Here is a 22,359-nt window from a genome sequence, read left to right as displayed (position 1 = left end):
TGGTGGATGATTCTCAGCTCTGCAGTGACACTGACATGGTGGTGGTGTGTTAGGGTGTGTTGTGCTGGTATGAGTGGATCAGACACAGCAGCGCTGCTGGAGTTTTTAAATACCGTGTCCACTCTATTAGACACTCCTGTCTAGTTGGTCCACCTTGTAGATGTAAAGTCAGAGAGGATTACTCATCTATTGCTGTTGTTTGAGTTGGTCATCTTTGAGATGTTCTTCAGTGGTCACAAGACGCTGTTGGCTGGATATTATTGGTTGGTGGACTATTCTCAGTCCAGCAGTGACAGTGAGGTGTTTAAAAACTTCATCAGCATTGCTGTGTCTTATCCACTCATACCAGCACAACACACACTAACACACCACCACCATGTCAGTGTCACTGCAGTGCTGAGAATGATCCACCACCCAAATAATACCTGCTCTGTGGTGGTCCTGTGGGGGTCCTGACCATTGAAGAACAGCATGAAGGGGGCTAACAAAGCATGCAGGGAAACAGATGGACTACAGTTAGTAAGTGTAGAACTACAAAGTGCTTCTATATGTAAGTGGAGCTGATAAAATGCTACGTTCGGTTGCATGAGGTGGTCCGACACAGTACTAAAACAAAAATCTATTTGTATATTTTGTATTCAGTTTGCTGAAGTAAGTCATTTCAGTCTTTAAAATACAGACTTCCAGACTTTCAGGTTTCCAGCAGAATCAAACTAAGGCTCAGAAAGCTGACTTCAAGTGCACAATTTGAGATTCTGCTAAAGGAAGACTCAACTGTGTGGGGAGATAAGGGAAAATAGAAAGGCTGGCATATATTAGCCTTGATAGGGGAGGGAAATATGACTGACAGAGCTGACATTTGAGCAGCTCTGGTGGTAAACAGTGCTTTCAGATAGGGGTAGGGGCATATATTCAACACCAGACTGTAGCCACCACCACCCCACATACAGTATCATGGTTCATTAAGGAAGAGGGGGATTGCATACACTAAATTCATGAGCTTTGATGGCCACATGGAAAAATAAATCATGGATTACGACTGATTAGAGCTCTCCACGTTCTCCATCTAATGTTTTTTTTTTCTTAATTCGTGGCTGTCGAGCAGTGCTGTCGTATTCTTGCTAATGACTGGATCGGTGGCATGATGACACTGTCACGACGGCAGATTCTGTCCAGTAACATCGCACATACTGCTGACAGATTGCACCGTTAGCCATTTTTTGTCACTGACGTCAACGGTTTGAAGAAAAATGTCATAATCATCTCAGCTGTTGCTTCTACTCAGTAGCAAGAAAAGACAGTGTAATTAAAGTCCTCTGAAGCCATGCTTCTTATACAGCCCCCACCTCCTCCCCCCTTCCGTCCCAGACTGCTGACATTTCAGCTTCAGCAGCAAGACAACACAATCAATTCTATCAATTCATACGGCAGTGCCGTTTCCTCCGAGGAGCGAGTCAAATATCGGCTACGTTTGCCTTGGTGCCAGAATGTACTGATATGAATATCAAAGTGGCAGAAAATGAAATAAACTAGGGCATGCCCATGAGAAGTGAAAACAAATCAAAGTCGCGATGATTGATTTTGTCATCACGTAGCATAGCGGCTGTTTATGACCTGCTAGTATTTAGGCTGAGACAAGCAAAAAAGCTGAAATCAATACGACATTGATTAAATGAGGAAACAAATAGCCGTAGGCTAAAATATATTACTAATTAAACATAGCATTAAAGGCAGATATTAAAACAGACCTTAGTTTATTAGACAGATTGGCAATGCTTGCTAAAAAGCTTGGAGAGGACTAATGGTAGTAAAAAAATGGCCTAGCTGTTAAGGTACTGGACTAGTAATCAGAAGGTCACTGGTTCAAACCCCATCACTTCCAGGTTGCCACTGTTGGGTCCTTAAGCAAGGCCCTTAACCTTCAATTGCTTATGCCAAGTTCACACTACACGACTTCCTGATTTGCAGGGTCATTGTACAGTTCACATTACACGACTGAATCTCTTGCACTTGGGAGTCTTTCAGTCGGTGTATATTTCACACTACACGACTGATCGGCGATAGGGGGTTTCACACTACACGATCTATCACCAACTGGAATCACAGGCGAGCTTCTCTGGTCTCCAAACTACGTTTTGTCAAGAAAACAAACGCGAGAAGTGACTAAAGGTTTAATGATACCACGTCCAAAAACGCACATCAACAAGTAGCGAGCGATCAAAGTTTGTGCACGTAGAAACAAAGAGAAAAAATAAACGAATCTTGGATTTTGCTGGGATTGTTCTACGTATAGTGAGTTGGAGGTTAATAAATATTTTTGCAATGCAATGTTGGTGTGTTGTAGAGAACAATCAGATCAGAAATACTGTAAAACGTGTGTGTGCCAGTGTATTTCTGATATAAACTATATTACGCCCCTGTACCACCTTTTACACTCCTCCCATGTGTTTCCCCTCACACTGTATCTTGCGTTCTCATTGGCTGTTCGACATAGCACTCATTGCCAGTTGTGCAACTCAGATTGAGATATCTGACATGCTACAAATCTCGATCCGGTCGTCGAGCGCTCGGCGGGCCGCTCGGATCGAGTTGTTTAGTAGTTCACACTTAGCGATTGAGAGCCGAGTTTCGATCGCCGAGCAAACGCCGAGTTGCTCCCGAGCCGGCAAATCTAGTGCCGACCAGTCGCCGAGCGAAAATCTGGGCAAAGGTCGTGTAGTGTGAACTAGGCATTAGACTGTATACCATCACAGTACTGTAAGTCACTTTGGATAAAGGCGTCTGCTAAATGCCGAAAATGTAAATGTAAAAGTGCATGATTAACAGAAAGCCAAAATTAAAAAACATTGACCAATGCTAATACACACACACTGACCCAGTAAAACCACCTTATGTGGGGAAAAACACACCCACCAGGGCCTCGGATGTGTCTGGACAATTCTTGATATTCCCTTATTCACTTAAATGTTCTTTAAAATACATGCTAAATTGTGTATATAGGTATACTTTATATGGGTATAATTGTCTAGATTCTTTTCTGTTACACAATACAGCCAAAAGTATGCAAACACCTCTCCATCTACAGTACATAATATCATCAAACAATTCAAGGAATCAGGAGAAATGTCAGTGCATAATGGGCAAGGGCGCAAGACTAAGCTAAACACTTGTGATCCTTCATACGATACTGAATCAAGAACCATGGCAGATAAATCTATCAATAGCTGATGTAACCACATGGGCAAGGGGGTTACATGCACAAATGCTACTTAAAACTTTACTGTGCAAAAAAAAAATCCTTATGTTAAACATGTCCAGAAGTGGCATCAAGTTCTCTGGGCTTAGAGGTATCTAGGATGGACCTTAACACAGTTGAAACATGTATTGTGGTCAGACAAATCAGTCCCGTGTGCTCCAGACCAAAGACAAAAAGGACCATCCAGACTGTTAGCAGTCCCACAACCAGGGTCTGTCATGGTATGGGGCTGTGTCAGTGCCCTTGGCAAAGTTAATTTACACTTCTGTGTTGGTAGCATTATTGCAAAAAGGTACATTGAGATTTTGGAGAAACATATGCTGCCTTTAAGATAACACTTTTTCCAGGGACGTACATGCATTTTTCAACAAAGGTTGCCACTGCTGAGCCTTAAGGCCCCTTTTTTAACCCTCAATTGGTTGCATTAAAATACGGTCCCAGTTGAACTCACTTTGGACAAAAGCATCTGCTAATTGCTGTATATGTTCATGTTATTGGAATGTCATAAAGAGTAATATGTTAATAAAAATGTATGGTGCAGATTTGGAATTAAGATATCAGATAGAATTACAATTTTATATTTATAATTGGCACAATATTTTATATAAATTTTATACAAAGTCACCCTTTATTATAAATATTACTATCCTATTATAAGTATGCATAAAAATTGTGGACTTCCACAAGTCTTGTACCACCTTGGGTGCCATTTCCAAATGCTTGAAGGTATCATTTATCTATACAAACAATAACATGCTAGTTTACCAGACAGCAATCATACCATTTAGGAAGGAGACGCCTTCCCTTACTTACAGTGTATCACAAAAGTGAGTACACCCCTCACATTTCTGCAAATATTTTATTATATCTTTTCATGGGACAACACTATAGAAATAAAACTTGGATATAACTTAGAGTAGTCAGTGTACAACTTGTATAGCAGTGTAGATTTACTGTCTTCTGAAAATAACTCAACACACAGCCATTAATGTCTAAATGGCTGGCAACATAAGTGAGTACACCCCACAGTGAACATGTCCAAATTGTGCCCAAAGTGTCAATATTTTGTGTGACCACCATTATTATCCAGCACTGCCTTAACCCTCCTGGGCATGGAATTCACCAGAGCTGCACAGGTTGCTACTGGAATCCTCTTCCACTCCTCCATGATGACATCACGGAGCTGGTGGATGTTAGACACCTTGAACTCCTCCACCTTCCACTTGAGGATGCGCCACAGGTGCTCATTTGGGTTTAGTCCATCACCTTTACCTTCAGCTTCCTCAGCAAGGCAGTTGTCATCTTGGAGGTTGTGTTTGGGGTCGTTATCCTGTTGGAAAACTGCCATGAGGCCCAGTTTACGAAGGGAGGGGATCATGCTCTGTTTCAGAATGTCACAGTACATGTTGGAATTCATGTTTCCCTCAATGAACTGCAGCTCCCCAGTGCCAGCAACACTCATGCAGCCCAAGACCATGATGCTACCACCACCATGCTTGACTGTAGGCAAGATACAGTTGTCTTGGTACTTCTCACCAGGGCGCCGCCACACATGCTGGACACCATCTGAGCCAAACAAGTTTATCTTGGTCTCGTCAGACCACAGGGCATTCCAGTAATCCATGTTCTTGGACTGCTTGTCTTCAGCAAACTGTTTGCGGGCTTCCTTCTGGGATGACGACCATGCAGACCGAGTTGATGCAGTGTGCGGCGTATGGTCTGAGCACTGAAAGGCTGACCTCCCACGTCTTCAACCTCTGCAGCAATGCTGGCAGCACTCATGTGTCTATTTTTTAAAGCCAACCTCTGGATATGACGCCGAACACGTGGACTCAACTTCTCTGGTCGACCCTGGCGAAGCCTGTTCCGAGTGGAACCTGTCCTGGAAAACCGCTGTATGACCTTGGCCACCATGCTGTAGCTCAGTTTCAGGGTGTTAGCAATCTTCTTATAGCCCAGGCCATCTTTGTGGAGAGCAACAATTCTATTTCTCACATCCTCAGAGAGTTCTTTGCCATGAGGTGCCATGTTGAATATCCAGTGGCCAGTATGAGAGAATTGTACCCAAAACACCAAATTTAACAGCCCTGCTCCCCATTCACACCTGGGACCTTGACACATGACACCAGAGAGGGACAACGACACATTTGGGCACAATTTGGACATGTTCACTGTGGGGTGTACTCACTTATGTTGCCAGCTATTTAGACATTAATGGCTGTGTGTTGAGTTATTTTCAGAAGACAGTAAATCTACACTGCTATACAAGTTGTACACTGACTACTCTAAGTTATATCCAAGTTTCATGTCTATAGTGTTATCCCATGAAAAGATATAATGAAATATTTGCAGAAATGTGAGGGGTGTACTCACTTTTGTGATACACTGTACATATAAAAAGTACTTTGGTGAGAGCCGCTCAGGAGGCACAGCGGTGAAAAGACACGCTGCAACCAAGGGCTGGATTCTGAGTAACTCGTATCGAATCCAGCTCTGCTTCAACGGTTCAAAGCTGAGTGGCTGTATGAGCAACGATTGGCCAGTTGCTCAGTTGGGGGGTGGGACAAAGAACCGGATGTGGGTCTCTCTCTCTGTCAGAATGCGATTTTGACCTCTGCCGTCTGATTAGAGGCGCCTGCTTAGAGGTGAGGAAGGGTGCCCTTAGGGTGTGTCTCTCCGCATGCAACACTAGGTTGCGCCACACTCATCAACGTGTGGGTGGCAAAGATGCATCCGGCTGCTGCCCATGTTTCGGAGGGGATATGGGTTGGCTTCGATCTCCTTGGTCGGGGCGGGGTTCGGCATAGACAGGGAGGAGGCACGATGCAAATTGAACAATTGGATGCGCTAAATAGGGAGAAAAATTAATTAAAAAAAAGTACTTTGGTGATTAAAATACAAATCTAAGTACAACAGCAAACAACTGTTGGACGATGCTGCAATAATCAGGTACAAATTGCTAAAGAAGTTAATGCTGGTTCTGATAGAAAGGTGTCAGAATACACAGTGCATCACAGTTTGTTGTGTATGGGGCTGCATAACTGCAAACCAGTCAGGGTGCCCATGCTGACCCCTGTCCACCACTGAAAGCGCCAACAATGTGCATGCGAGCATCGGAACTGGACCACGCCGCAATGGAAGAAGATGGCCTGGTCTGATGAATCACGTTTTCTTTAACATCGTGTGTGTCGCCTACCTGGGGAACACATGACACCAGGATGCACTATTGGAAGAATGTGAATGTTACTTTGACACTACTTAAGCATTGTTGCAGACCATGTACACCCTTTCATGAAAACGATATTCCCTGATGGCTGTGGCCTCTTTTAGTAGGATAATGCACCCTGCCACAAAGCAAAAATGCCAGATACCACAGCACCACCTTCAGGAGTCTAGTGGAGTCCATGCCTCGATGGGTCAGCAAAAGGGGGACCAACACAATAATAAAAAGGTGGTCAAAATGTTATGCCTGAGGTGTATATCAACTGTAAAATGTGTCATATATCTACATGAACTGTCAGCAATCAGCAAGGAACAAGAAGCTGCTCCAAAACCATAATAACAAAGTTACAGCTTACAAGTGTACATGGGAACAATGGTCTTACTTTTTGGAGAAATGTCTTCTGGTCTGATGAATTACAAATGAACTGTTTGGCTATAATGGCCAGAGTCATAGAAAACCTTTTCAATCGTGAAGCACGGGGGTGGCAGCATCATGTTGTGTGGGTGCTTTGCTGCAGGAGGTACTGGTTCACTTATGAAGAAGGAAAATTGAAATAGAAAACTATACTGGGACTAAAAAGCACTAAAAGAAAAGGGACAAATAGAAATAAATAAGAAATATCTGCCAGCCAAAAGAGCTCCTCCTAATGTGGGTACAGCAGCCACCACTTTACAGTGTATTGCTTATTGTTTATGATGTGACTGTTGTTTTTTTTCTTCCAAATATTAAAATCCCTAAATTTGGATTTATCTAGGCAACAAGCCAAACATGGTAATTTAAGATGATTTGTCAAGAAAATGGGCCAAAAAGCTGATTATTTCTTAATGCATTTGTCTCTAAACTGCATTAACACTATTAGTTTGTTGTGTCTAAGTACTATTAACTCTAAGGCTCTCCTAGTAAATAGTAATGAATTGGTAGGTGTACACTTGCCAGTCCCCCTCTCTAAGCCATGCCTCCACTGCCACACCTCACTCTGTCCTTGCACAAAATGCCATTTACTTCGTGTAGCTAATTTCACCCCAGCTAATTAGATTTTTAATTGCTGACCTCTGAGAGGCAGGAGAGATGTCTGTATTCTCTGCTGTTTCTCCCCGAGCTTCATCAGAAGAATCTGAACAAAGCACTTATGCAGCTTTTGTCTGTAAAAATTCACACAGGCCCTGGTGTGCTAATTAGAGCTTGAACACAATGCTAAAGTGTGCAAAGCTGTCTCAAGCTTATTTTGAACACAAGTTGTTGTCAGAGGTCATGTCCATACAAGCCCAATGTTTTTAGATCTGTTGGTGTAGCATAGTCATTAATTACTATGAAATAAGGAACACATTCATTTATAAGTACAATAAAACAAAACCAGCCATTCAAAAAATGATACCAGACTTTTTGACCAGTTATATTATTTTCTTGCACAGGTGGTGTCAGTACATCAGGCTTTGTATTACTGTGTTTGCCTTAACAGCATATATTGGCATCAATTATACGTTGACACACTAAATGTAAAATTATTCGTATAATTACCTGCTGTGCCCCAATCATTGTCCGCGGACATGTTTCTAAATCATTGCAGGGCATTACACATCTTCATTCGCACCTACTAACACATGTTGACTTGGCGTGAAGAGTCATGTGATCAATTCCTCTTTATCTGATTCATTTTCAACAAATGCTTGTTTTTTATAATGTAGGTGGAAAAAACGTAACTTTAAACCTGCATGGGTTTTTTTTTTCTCTTTTTCTCAGATTTTCTCCCCCAATTTTCTCCTCAAATCTATTCGTATCCAATTACCCTGATTGCGTTACGCTTCACCTCTACCGATACACCCCTCCACTGCTGACTGAGGAGCTTTGCAACTGACACATGCCCCCTCCGACACGTGTGCAGTACCGACTGCATCTTTTCACCCGCTTGAGGCGAGTTCATATGCGGATCATTCTTGTGCACAGAGAGCCACACCCTGATCAGCATTATTCCCCAACTCAATCAGCCAGCAGAGGTTGCAATTGCATCAGTTATGAGGAACCCTGTCCGGGTCTTCCCACCCTATGAACAACAGCCAATCGTTGTTCCAGTCTCGTAACCATTCTGATATTAATCATCTTGACAATATAGTAGATAAACAGTACTGAGACAAAATTGCTAAAACTAAGCAATGTTCTGAATTACAATTCACTCAGTCACAAAACAAACAGCATCAATGAAACCAAAACCAAACATCCAAAAAATCTGCAACACAATGCAGCTACAGTTCACTAACAGCTTATCTGCTTAGAAACTTAACATCTGCAAACCACCATATAGCTTTAGATATGTCTGCATACGTTCTCCAGCTCAACACAAACATGCTACTACCAATCAGAGCAAATGCCACTCAGAACATTCTAGCCATCTTACCTGGGCGAGATATCACAGCCCTGCTGCATGAAAGCTCCCAGTGAAAACCACAGACTGTTGAAGATGCCAAATTCATTATTCTGTTCCTGGTTCTGCTGGGCCTGGTTCTGTGGGCTTTGGCCTGGCTGGCATGACGAAGAAGCAGCCTGGTTAGCACTGGCCTCACCGCCATCCTCACAGTCGTCAGCGTGCCACTCGTACGGACTGAAACGGCTGACCAAGAAGAGCACGACACTCACACCGATGTAGGCGAACACGATACACATCCAGATCTCATAGGCCAGGGGGTCAAGGAAGGAAAAGACACCGGGCTTGGACTTGGTGGGTTTCTTGATCATTATGGAGATGCCGAGGCTCATGAAAGGCTTGGAGAAGTCGATGACCTCTTCTCTCACCAGGGTGATGGTCAGCGGCGCCACAGCAACGTCGGCTTTCTGAGTTAAACAACAGCATGTAAAGAGGTACAATTAAAACCTAAAATATCTAGATTTAAAATGATAAAAAGTAATGATACATTTAAATGACATTTTACAGTCAAGCCGGAAAGTCTGCACAACCCTTTCACCTTCACGTTTTATTACATTACAGACTCATTCTATAATAGATTGAGTTAATTTTTTGTCACAAAATTCTACACAAAATACCCACAATGACAAACTGAAAGCAGGTTTTTAGACATTTGTGCTAATCTATTAAAAATGAAAATATGAAATATCATATGTACAGAAGTGTGCACACCCTTAGATACGACACCCAAAAGTGAGCTGATACTGCTTGAGATGAGATGAGTTCACCTGTGGTAAATTCAATTGATTGGACATGATTGGGGATTGCCAACACCTGCCTATATAAGGTCCCACAGCTGACAGTGCATATCAGAGCAAACTCCAAGCCATGGGGTCAAAGAAATTATCTGCAGACCTCAGAAACAGGATTGTGGATTGTGTTAAGGCATAGAGCTGGAGAAGGGTACAGAAAAAATGCTGCAGTTTTACAGGTCTCAAAGAGCACAGTGGCCTCCATCATTCATAAATGGAAGAAGTTTGGAACCACTAAAAATCGTCCTAGACCTGGCCGCCCGCCAAACTGAGCGATCGGGGGAGACGCGCTTTAGCCAGAGAGGTGAGCAGGAACCCGAGGGTCACTCTGACAGAGCTCTAGCATATCCTTGTGGAGACTGAAGAACCTATCAGAAGATCAACCATCCAGGCAGCACTCCACAAATCATGCCTTTATGGAAGAGTGGCCAGACAGAAGCCACTCCTTAGTAAAAGGCACATGGCAGCCCGCTTGGAGTTTGCCAAAAGTCACCTAGATGACTCTCAGACCATGAGAAACAAGATTCTCTGGTCTTTTTGGCCTGAAAACCAAGCGTCACGTCTGGAGGAAACCAGGCTCCGCTCATCACCTGGCTAATGCCATCCCTACAGTGAAGCATGGCGGTGGCAGCATCATGATGTGAGAATGTTTTTTAGCAGCAGGACCGGGGCGACTAGTCCTAATAGAGGGAAAGATGAATGCAGCTAAGTACACCGAGATCCTTGAAGAAAACCTGCTCCAGAATGCTCTGGACCTCAGACTGGGGCGAAGGTTTACCTTCCACGACAACGACCCGAAGCACACAGCCAAGAGAACAAAGGAGTGGCTTAAGAGAAAGTCTGTGAATGTCCTTAAGGTGTCCAGCCAGAGCCCAGACCTATTTGAGGCAAAAAAAGAACTCAATCTATTATAGAATGAGTCTGTAACATAATAAAATGTGGAAAAGGTGAAAGGTGTGTGCAGACTTTCCGGCTTGACTGTATGTTTATTATGTCTTATAATACAGCTACAAAATATGTGAAAATCCCTCTATTTCCTGACACAGAAAAATAACCCCTTTATTTTATAATGGGCTTTTAATATGCGAAAAGTTCTTATTTCAAATCCAGCTCATATTTTCATAATTCACATGCTAATGCAAAAAGTGCAGGCACAGAAAACTGAGGACACGAGCCTGTTTTTATACGCAAAAACACAATCAACCTTTTTTTTTAAAAAGTCCTCTACTGAAAGCTCATTCAACTAAATCAATGCTAATAAAACATGAAATAATACATTTCTTGAGCACAACGAATAATGCATTGATCCCAGGCCATAACAAATAAACAATTAACTTCTATATAATATTACTTGTATTGATTATTTTTTATGTGTTTTTCTCCCAAACACAATCTCCCAATTTAGCGTACTCAGTTAGTCTTCCCCTGCTGGGGATCCCCAATTTTTTGCAGTTAAGGGGAGTATATTGCTGCTCACGCCCCTTCAGACAGGCGCCTCTATCCACCAATCAGGGTCCTTACACAGCGTTTGAAGACCCCGCCCACATATTCCGGTCATTCCCTCTCTGCAGGCACTGACAATTATGCCGCTATATGGCGCCCAGTCGACACATTTTGCATAAAATCAATAACACACACATTACTTCATAAAACACATTAATTAATCCTAATTAAGGTCGAAAAAATATATATTTATGAAGTGGTGGAACCACCTTTAGCAGTAACTAGTCCATTAAGTCCACTTCATTGTCCCAAACAAGTTTTATGTCTGGAATATAACCTGGCTATTCCAAAACACATCCAAAAATTATTGTAATTTAAACAATTTAGTTGTTAAGTTGCTCATGTGTGTTTGTACATGTAATTTTCAATTAACTGTTCCCTTAATAAAACATGCTGGTCTAGACCAGGTAGCCCTAAACTATGGTGTTCCTTCCGCATTGCTTTACACAAGGGAAAAGGTTCTGGTGGTTTTGGTGTTAGTATGCAGTGTGTTGTGCATTACAGACAAAAAGTTTAATATGTGCAGTGGTACCTTGTAACTCAACGTCCCCTAAACTAAAGTCTTTGAATCTCAACACCTTTTGTTGAAACATTTTTACCCTTAAACCCAACGTTTACCCTCAACTCAACATGTTCAGTTTTTTTTTTCATATAAGATGAATCTGCATTTGTGTGGACTAACTGTCAAATTACCCTGAAAGCTCCACATGTATCTGTGTTTAGCTGGATTTTCCTCACTGTTTCACTTTTAAACTTGTGTAACAACTCAGGGTTCTGAGAAATTGTGAGAATTAGCTTTTCCGAGAGTCTAAAACCATGGGATCATGGAACGCATTAACAGGTTTCCTAAAATACCTTGAAACTAAACGCTTTTAAAACTCAACGCCACTCCCAGAGCCAACTGACATCTAGTTTCAAGGTACCACTGTATTAATGTAATGTTGTTAAATAATAAACTTTGTTTCATATTTGTTATTATTATTTTGTTCAAATTGTTTTGTGTTTGTTTTTGTACTGTTAAGTGCGTACTTTCATTGTTGTATCATGCTACTGGTGCTAATTTCCTTCACGATCAATAAAGTATCTATCTGTCTGTCTGTCTATTTATCTATCATACATGCAGTCTATTTCAAACTTAAGACATGTTGAGGCATGGTTGTGTGCCTTCATTTATATAGCATGTCACCTCAACACCCAATATATTAAAGAAAACATTAGCCAATCAAGACATAAAACCTAAATGTGTTCTTAGTTGGTTTACTGTTATTGCAAAACTAATTCAGGCTAATTCAAAGAAAATACAAACTTACTCCATAAACCAACTCTCCAACCATTCCATTCCACATCTTGGTCTCTGGATCCCTGGCGCCATACTTCCAATCGGCAACAATCTTCAGTTTGTACTGGTATCCAACATGTTTGGCTATTTCTGCTGCCAGCTCAACACAGTATCCCTCGTACTTATCATTTCCTACCAGCTTTTCGTGGTTCTTCTTCAGCATTACGTACGGTGATTCCTGCACAAAAGACAAATGGATGCCATTAGCATTAGAAAACAACACAAATCCACTTAAGCTTGATAGGAATTTCTCATAATCCTCATAATCAGTCTTCTGCATAAATATAGCATAAAGATGACATTGCACATACTGTCTAAAGATCCATTTTACAGCAATTACAAACAATAATGTTTGTGCATGTACTTGTTAGTGTATGGATATTTTACATGTGCACGTAAGGTCTCCAACGTTTTTGTCAGTTGGGCCACAATAAGCCACAATAAAAGACGAAACTATTAATTGACAGCAAAATGCTATGGAACCAAAATAGAATGGAATGGAACTCAACAGTTTTATAGTTTTTTAATGATGTTTGGAAACTGGGGTCAGAACACAGGGCCACCCACTGTTCAACACCCCCTGGAGCTGAGAGGGTTATGCACCCAACTGCATGACATGGGATACAAACTCTCTATCTTTCAACTGATAGCCCAAAGCTCTACCCACTAGGCTACCACTGTCCCTAATAAACTGGTTATTGATAATAATTGACTATAGTTGTTGGCTTTCCATAAGTGTTGTGGTCTGATAAAAGTTTTAGTTTCTTGGTCACACTGATCAAAAATATGTTTGGGGATAAACATACACACCAGCTACACTGTAACTACTGTCAAGCATGTTGGTTGTATCATTACGCTGTTATGTATTATTGTCCTAGGCTTTGGGTGTTTATTTATTTCATTGACTGTTTTGCAGCCAGAAGGTAAATTACATTACATTACATTAGATTTCTTACATTACATTCTTGAATCCTATATGCAATCAGGCATTCCAGCATAAAAATGTCAAACTAGTTGTTATATATACTGTTATATACAAGAGTTCTTCAAAAAGTTTCCACACTTTTTAAACTCTTAAAAAAATAAATGATTCTGAGAAAGGTGAGGTCAGTCCAGAATTACACAGGAGGAGCTTGTCAATGATCTCAAGGGAGCTGGGAGCACAGTCACCAAGAAAACCATTAGTAACACACTTCGACCATTATGGATTGAGATCCTGCAGTGCCCGCAAAGTCCCTCTGCTCAAGAAGGCTCATGTACAGGCCCGTCTGAAGTTTGCCAATGAACACCTGAATGATTCAGAGAAAGCTTGGGAGAATGTGATATGGTCAGATGAGACCAAAATTGAGCTATTTGGCATCAACTCCACTCGCCGTGTTTGGAGGCAAAGAAATGCCCAGTGGGGATGGTGTTCTTGGGGTCATATCCAGCATTTCTCTGCTCCCAGCTCCCTTGAGATCATTGACAGGCTCCTCCCGTGTAATTCTGGACTGACCTCACCTTTCTCAGAATCATTCTTACCCCACCAGGTGAGATCTTGCATGGAGCTCCAGAGCGAGGGTGATTGACTGTGATCTTGTATTTCTTCCATTTTCGAATTATCGCACCAACAGTGGTCTCTTTCTCACCAAGCTTCTTGCTGATGGTCTTGTAGCCCATTCCAGCCTTGTGCAGGTCTACAATCTTGTCCCTGACGTCCTTTGATAGCTCTTTGGTCTTGCCCATGGTGGTCGAGAGATTTGAACGGAAGAAACTGATTCTGTGACAGGAGTCTTTTATACAGGGACAGGACTAATTTGTGTGCCTCATGGGCACATAACCGGTCTGTGGGGGTCAGAATTCTTGCTGGTTGGTAGGGGATCAAATACTTATTTCCCTTAATTAATTTATAACTTTTATTTAATGTTTTATTTCTGGATTTTTTGTGGATATTCTGTCTCTCTCTGTTAAAATAAACCTTCCATAAAAATTATAGACTGTTCAAGTCTTTGTAAGGGGGTAAACTTACAAAATCAGCAGGGGATCAAATTCTTATATCCCCCACTGTACTGTATATACAGGTCCTTCTCAAAAAATTAGCATATTGTGATAAAGTTCATTATTTTCCATAATGTAATGATAAAAATTAAACTTTCATATATTTTAGATTCATTGCACACCAACTGAAATATTTCAGGTCTTTTATTGTTTTAATACTGATGATTTTGGCATACAGCTCATGAAAACCCAAAATTCCTATCTCAAAAAATTAGCATATCATGAAAAGGTTCTCTAAACGAGCTATTAACCTAATCATCTGAATCAACGAATTAACTCTAAACACCTGCAAAAGATTCCTGAGGCTTTTAAAAACTCCCAGCCTGGTTCATTACTCAAAACTGCAATCATGGGTAAGACTGCCGACCTGACTGCTGTCCAGAAGGCCATCATTGACACCCTCAAGCAAGAGGGTAAGACACAGAAAGAAATTTCTGAACGAATAGGCTGTTCCCAGAGTGCTGTATCAAGGCACCTCAGTGGGAAGTCTGTGGGAAGGAAAAAGTGTGGCAGAAAACGCTGCACAACGAGAAGAGGTGACCGGACCCTGAGGAAGATTGTGGAGAAGGGCCGATTCCAGACCTTGGGGGACCTGCGGAAGCAGTGGACTGAGTCTGGAGTAGAAACATCCAGAGCCACCGTGCACAGGCGTGTGCAGGAAATGGGCTACAGGTGCCGCATTCCCCAGGTCAAGCCACTTTTGAACCAGAAACAGCGGCAGAAGCGCCTGACCTGGGCTACAGAGAAGCAGCACTGGACTGTTGCTCAGTGGTCCAAAGTACTGTTTTCGGAAATCAAGGTGGAAGACTGGGGAGAAGGAAATGCCAAAATGCCTGAAGTCCAGTGTCAAGTACCCAAAGTCAGTGATGGTCTGGGGTGCCATGTCAGCTGCTGGTGTTGGTCCACTGTGTTTTATCAAGGGCAGGGTCAATGCAGCTAGCTATCAGGAGATTTTGGAGCACTTCATGCTTCCATCTGCTGAAAAGCTTTATGGAGATGAAGATTTCATTTTTCAGCACGACCTGGCACCTGCTCACAGTGCCAAAACCACTGGTGAATGGTTTACTGACCATGGTATTACTGTGCTCAATTGGCCTGCCAACTCTCCTGACCTGAACCCCATAGAGAATCTGTGGGATATTGTGAAGAGAAAGTTGAGAGACACAAGACCCAACACTCTGGATGAGCTTAAGGCCGCTATCGAAGCATCCTGGGCCTCCATAACACCTCAGCAGTGCCACAGGCTGATTGCCTCCATGCCACGCCGCATTGAAGCAGTCATTTCTGCAAAAGGATTCCCGACCAAGTATTGAGTGCATAACTGAACATAATTATTTGAAGGTTGACTTTTTTTGTATTAAAAACACTTTTCTTTTATTGGTCGGATGAAATATGCTAATTTTTTGAGATAGGAATTTTGGGTTTTCATGAGCTGTATGCCAAAATCATCAGTATTAAAACAATAAAAGACCTGAAATATTTCAGTTGGTGTGCAATGAATCTAAAATATATGAAAGTTTAATTTTTATCATTACATTATGGAAAATAATGAACTTTATCACAATATGCTAATTTTTGGAGAAGGACCTGTATACTGGTGCTGGTCATAAAATTAGAATATCATGAAAAAGTTGAATTATTTCAGTAATTCCATTCAAAAACTGAAACTTGTATATTATATTCATTCATTACACACAGACTGATATATTTCAAATGTTTATTTCTTTTAATGTTGATGATTATAACCGACAACTAATGAAAACCCCAAATTCAGTATCTCAGAAAATTAGAATATTACTTAAGACCAATACAAAAAAAGGATTTTAAGAAATCTTGGCCAACTGAAAAGTATGAACATGAAAAGTATGAGCATGTACAGCACTCAATACTTAGTTGGGGCTCCTTTTGCCTGGATTACTGCAACAATGCGGCATGGCATGGAGTCCATCAATCTGTGGCACTGCTCAGGTGTTATGAGAGCCCAGGTTGCTCTGATAGTGGCCTTCAGCTCTTCTGAATTGTTGGGTCTGGCGTATCGCATCTTCCTCTTCACAATACCCCATAGATTTTCTATGGGGTTAAGGTCAGGCGAGTTTGCTGGCCAATTAAGAACAGGGATACCATGGTCCTTAAACCAGGTACTGGTAGCTTTGGCACTGTGTGCAGGTGCCAAGTCCTGTTGGAAAATGAAATCTGCATCTCCATAAAGTTGGTCAGCAGCAGGAAGCATGAAGTGCTCTAAAACTTCCTGGTAGATGGCTGCGTTGAACTTGGACCTCAGAAAACACAGTGGACCAACACCAGCAGATGACATGGCACTCCAGACCATCACTGACTGTGGAAACTTTACACTGGACCTCAAGCAACATGGATTCTGTGCCTCTCCTCTCTTCCTCCAGACTCTGGGACCTTGATTTCCAAAGGTAATGCAAGCAGCAGTCCAGTCCAGTCCTTTTTGTCTTTAGCCCAGGCCACACGCTTCTGACGCTGTCTCTTGTTCAAGAGTGGCTTGACACAAGGAATGCGACAGCTGAAACCCATGTCTTGCATACATCTGTGCGTGGTGGTTCTTGAAGCACTGACTCCAGCTGCAGTCCACTCTCTGTGAATCTCCCCCACATTTTTGAATGGGTTTTGTTTCACAATCCTCTCCAGGGTATTGCTTGTACACTTTTTTCTATCACATCTTTTCCTTCCCTTCGCCTCTCTATTTATGTGCTTGGACACAGAGCTCTGTGAACAGCCTCTTTAGCAATGACCTTTTGTGTCTTACCCTCCTTGTGCAAGGTGTCAATGGTCGTCTTTTGGACAACTGTCAAGTCAGCAGTCTTCCCCATGGTTGTGTAGCCTACAGAACTAGACTGAGAGACCATTTAAAGGCCTTTGCAGGTGTTTTGAGTTAATTAGCTGATTAAAGTGTGGCACCAGGTTTCTTCAATATTGTACCTTGTCACAATATTCTAATTTTCTGAGATACTGAATTTGGGCTTTCATTAGTTGTCAGTTATAATCATCAACATTAAAAGAAATAAACATTTGAAATATATTAGTCTGTGTGTAATGAATGAATATAATATACAAGTTTCACTTTTTGAATGGAATTACTGAAATAAATCAACTTTTTCATGATATTCTAATTTTATGACCAGCACCAGTATATATATACATTTGCACCTGCATGTACATACACACATGGCTACATTAGGACCCTCAGTCTTTAGCTACAGCCAACCGTCCCTGCCTGGTGGAGTTGTAGAGTAATGCCATCAGCAAAAAAATGTTTTTTGTTGAGCATGGAGCCACTGAAGCAACACTGCTTTTACATCATCATCACATAAAAATGTTCCTCCCTTTAAAGCTTCGAGTGTCCAAAAAGGTGGAAATCAGATGGCGCTAAATCCAAACTATAAGCTCTTAACACACACACACATATACTGAAAATTATTCTACAAATGTTTGACAACAAAGACCACCAGCTGTTGCAGTTGTGAACATGAATTTTCTCAATAATCTCTTGTATATAACACTTTAGCTACTTAACACTTGTCATATAGTATATTGCACTTCATAATGCTCCTTAATGCTTTTATTGGGAAACAGGTCTGGACCTAGCACCTGTATTGTCTTACTATGAAACCACATTGCTGTAATGCAGAGATGTCTCTAAACAGGGGAAGCAGGGCAGTTGTAGCCTAGTGTTTAAGGTACTAGACTAGTAATGGAAAGGTCCCTGGTTCAAGCCCCACTACAGCCAAGTTGCCACTGTTGGGCCCTTGAGCAAGGCCCTTAACCCTCAATTGCTTAGATAATATACTGTCACAGTACTGTAAGTCGGTTTGGATAAAAGTGTCTGCTAAATGCTAAAAATGTAAACATGTTGTTTCATAACACATTTGTACACATTTACAATTAACGTTGTCTCTCATGTGCAAGTTATCCATTACATTGGCACTAAGGATGGTGGAAGGATTAGTCTGTTTCCTCTTTCGCCTACAGAATGCAACAACTGTTATTTCTAAAAGGAAAAAAAAAAAGATAAACAATTTTAAACAAAGAGCCTAGCAAAGTTTCTGGATGTTGGTGTTATATGTGGCCTCAGCTTTGTGTAGAACATTTTAATTCGCATGGTGGATGCTGCAACAAACTGTGTTTAGTGATGAGGGTTTTCAAAAGCACTCCCAGATGTGTTCATTATAAAAGCATGTTGTTTTTTAGTGCAGTGCTACATATAAGATTAAAGGTTACAGGTAATCAATTTAGATTTTTTTATCTTGTACCTTTTCTTTTTTTTTATGCATTTTCTCCCATTTTCTCCCGATTTTAGCCCAATTGCGTTACCCTTCCTGTCTACTAGAGCTGACCCCTGCCCCAATTGAGGAGAGCGAGACTGTTACACGCCCCCTCCGACGCGTGCGCAGTAGCCGACTGCATCTTTTCACCCACACGAGGCGAGTTCATATGTGGATCAGCCTTGTGCACGGAGAGCCACACCCTGATCAACATTATTCCTCGATGCCATCAACCAGCCAGCAGAGGTTGTAATTCGCTCAGTTATGGGGTCCCTATCCGGCTCCCTACCCTATGAACAACAGCCAATCGTTGTTCATGTGGTCGCCCAGCCCAGCTGGATGGCAGAGCTGAAATTTGATACGATGTATTCAAGATCCCAGCTCTGGTGTGCTAGCGTGCGTTTTACCACTGTGCCACATGAGCGTCTTGTACCTTGATTTCTAATGTTATGGACTGTAGATGGTAAAATCGTTAAATTACTTGCAATTGAAATGTTGTACTTATACACAGTTTTTTAAAGGTGGCAAGCTTTGACCTGCCCTTAATTAGTCTTATTTAAGTTCTATTTATGTAATCAAAACATGTCAGCTTCCTTTTTACATTTTACAGAATTTCTGGTCTTAGTTTGCCATGTCTCAACTTATGCTGCACATATCAGATTACATACACTGATCAGCCATAGCATTAAAACCACCTCCTTGTTTCTACACTCACTGTTTATTTTATCAGCTCCACTTACCATATAGAAGCACTTTGTAGTTCTACAATTACTGACTGTAGTCCATCTATTTCTTTACATACCTTTTTAGCCTGCTTTTACCTTGTTCTTTAATGGTCAGGACCCCCACAGGACCACCACAGAGCAGGTATTATTTAGGTGGTGGATCATTCTCAGCACTGCAGTGACACCGACATGGTGGTGGTGTGTTAGTGTGTGTTGTGCTGGTATGAGTGGATCAGACACAGCAGTTCTGACGGGATTTTATTGTCCACTCTATTAGACACTTCTATCTAGGTGGTCCACCTTGTAGATGTAAAGTCAGAGACGATCGCTCATCTATTGCTGCTGTTTGAGTTGGTCATCTTTGAGATTTTCATCAGTGGTCACAGGACGCTGCCCATGGGGCGCTGTTGGCTGGATATAGTTTTAGTTGGTGGACTAATCTCAGTCCAGCAGTGACAGTGAGGTGTTTAAAAACTCCATCAGCATTGCTGTGTCTGATCCACTCATACCAGCACAATACACACTAACACACCACCACCATGTCAGTGTCACTGCAGTGCTGAGAATGATCCACCACCCAAATAATACCTGCTCTGTAGTGGTCCTGGGAGAGTCCTGACCATTGAAGAACAGCATGAAAGGGGGCTAACAAAGCATGCAGAGTAACAGATGGACTTCAGGCAGTAATTTTAGAACTTTAAGGGGCATCTACAGTATATAGTAGGTGGAGCTGATAAAATGAATAATGAGTGTAGAAACAAGGTGGTGGTTTTAATGCTATGGCTGATCGTTGTATCTACAATAATCAATAAAGTACATAAGATAAAACAATAAATATCTGCATTTTTTTCAAGTGTTTTAAATCTATGCCTGTAAAACTTTTCCTTTATGTCTGTTGGAATTGAGTTTGCACTGAATAATCTGATAATGCCAAATAACGTTTTGGCCAGCTAACTGAAAATGACAGTCAGTTGGCGATAAGACTTCATTTATTAATGTCTCTACAAGTAGTGAGGCAATTTGTTTAATTAGCAGTAATGAGCTGATAACAGCACTACTGCTGAATGATTAATTAAGGTAATGATATATCTTTCATTTATTCTAGTCTTGGGATATTAATGACTTGAATGATGATTTTTGCAGCTGTTCTTTTTGTGACTGAATTACTTAAATACCTTTGTTTATGAAATTGAGTTTTTTGTTTTTTTGTTTTTTTATTTGTCAAATATACACAGTCGAATCACATTATTATGGCCACTAACAAATATCCAGAGTAACCGCCGTGTGCAGCACGAACAGCAGCTAGACAGGCTGGGAGTGACCCAATAAGGTGCTGGTAGATTGTCACAGGTATCTGGAGCCATGCTGACTGCAGTGCATCCCACAGCTGCTAGAGGGTGTGTGGGGGAGGATGCATGGAGTGAACACGATGATTGAGGTGGTCCTACAGATGCTCAATTGGGTTCAAGACTGGGGAATCAGGGGGCTGAGTAGTACTTGGAAATCTTGGCCATGCTCTTCCAACCAATGTCGGACATTTCTAGCCATGTGACATTGTCTTGCTGGAAGATCCCATCCACCCCAGGGAAGACAATTTTACCCATGGTACCTGTTACCATGACAGCAACGAGGGATATGTGTGCAGACAGCCTATCAGCCAGCTCATGGAACGTGACTTCCTTCATGAGCTATGCGCCCCTGCCGTCAAAAGTAGGAAGTGGGCATAATAATGTGACTAGACTGTGTACATATACAGGTGTACAGCACAAAGAAATTCTAAGAAAAGAAATGTAGCATTTTCCAGCTTGCTTGAAAGGTGAGGTCAGAGCAAGGGATTTCTCAACTGTCAGTGGTATTATAACAAAGTGGAAGCTATTGGGAACGACAGCAACTCAGCCACCAAATGGTAGCCACGTTAAAGGACAGAGCGGGGTCAGCAGATGCTGAGGCGCATAGTGCGCAGAGGTCGCCAACTTTCTGCAGAGTCCCAAACTTCATGTGGCCTTCAGATTAGCTCAAGAACAGACTGTAGAGAGCTCCATGGAATGGGTTTCCATGGTCGAGCAGCTGCTTCCAAACCTTACATCACCAAGCGCAATGCAAAGCGTCTGATGCAGTGGTATGAAGCACGCCGCCACTGGACTCTAGAGCAGTGGAGACGAGTTCTCTGGAGTGACGAATCACAGAACAGTACTTGTCTGACTGCATTGTGCCAAGTGTAGAGTTTGGTGGAGGGGGGATTATGGTGTGGGGTTGTTTTTCAGGAGTTGGGCTCGGCCCCTTAGTTCCAGTGAAAGGAACTCTTAATGCTTCAGCATACCAAGAGATTTTGGACAATTTCATGCTCCCAACTTTGTGGGATGGCCCCTTCCTGTTCCAACATGACTGTGCACCAGTGCACAAAGCAAGGTACATAAAGACATGGATGAGCGAGTTTGGTGTGGAAGGACTTGACTGGCCTGCACAGAGTTCTGACCTCAACCCGATAGAACACCTTTGGGATGAATTAGAGCGGAGACTGCGAGCCAGGCCTTCTCATCCAATATCAGTGTCTGACCTCACAAATGTGCTTCTGGAAGAATTCCCATAAACACACTCCTAAACCTTGTGGAAAGCCTTCCCAAAAGAATTGAATATGTTATAGCTGCAAAGTGTGGGCCGACATCATATTAAACCCTATGGATTAAGAATGGGACGTCACTCAAGTTCATTTGCGTGTGAAGGCAGACGAGCGAATACTTTTGGCAATATAGTAGGTGGATCAGCGTGGTGTACGG

General features: G+C 41.9%; 1 protein-coding gene across 1 annotated transcript in view; it reads right to left on the bottom strand.

Annotated features, from left to right (window-relative positions):
* gria1a (glutamate receptor, ionotropic, AMPA 1a) overlaps window positions 1-22,359 on the bottom strand; it is a 162,394-nt gene that overhangs the window by 60,854 nt on the left and 79,181 nt on the right. Inside the window, exons 10-11 of the mRNA XM_063000558.1 lie at window positions 12,503-12,709; window positions 8,872-9,305 (exon numbers count right to left, since the gene is read on the bottom strand). Of these exons, the coding sequence (XP_062856628.1) occupies window positions 8,872-9,305; window positions 12,503-12,709 (641 nt within the window). The remainder of the gene's footprint in view (window positions 1-8,871; window positions 9,306-12,502; window positions 12,710-22,359) is intronic.

Source organism: Trichomycterus rosablanca, chromosome 8, assembly GCF_030014385.1.
Source record: "Trichomycterus rosablanca isolate fTriRos1 chromosome 8, fTriRos1.hap1, whole genome shotgun sequence".
In the NCBI taxonomy this organism is placed as follows: Eukaryota; Metazoa; Chordata; class Actinopteri; order Siluriformes; family Trichomycteridae; genus Trichomycterus; species Trichomycterus rosablanca.
Note: the sequence above shows the minus strand (reverse complement) of the source record. Positions and strands in the feature narration are given on the sequence as shown.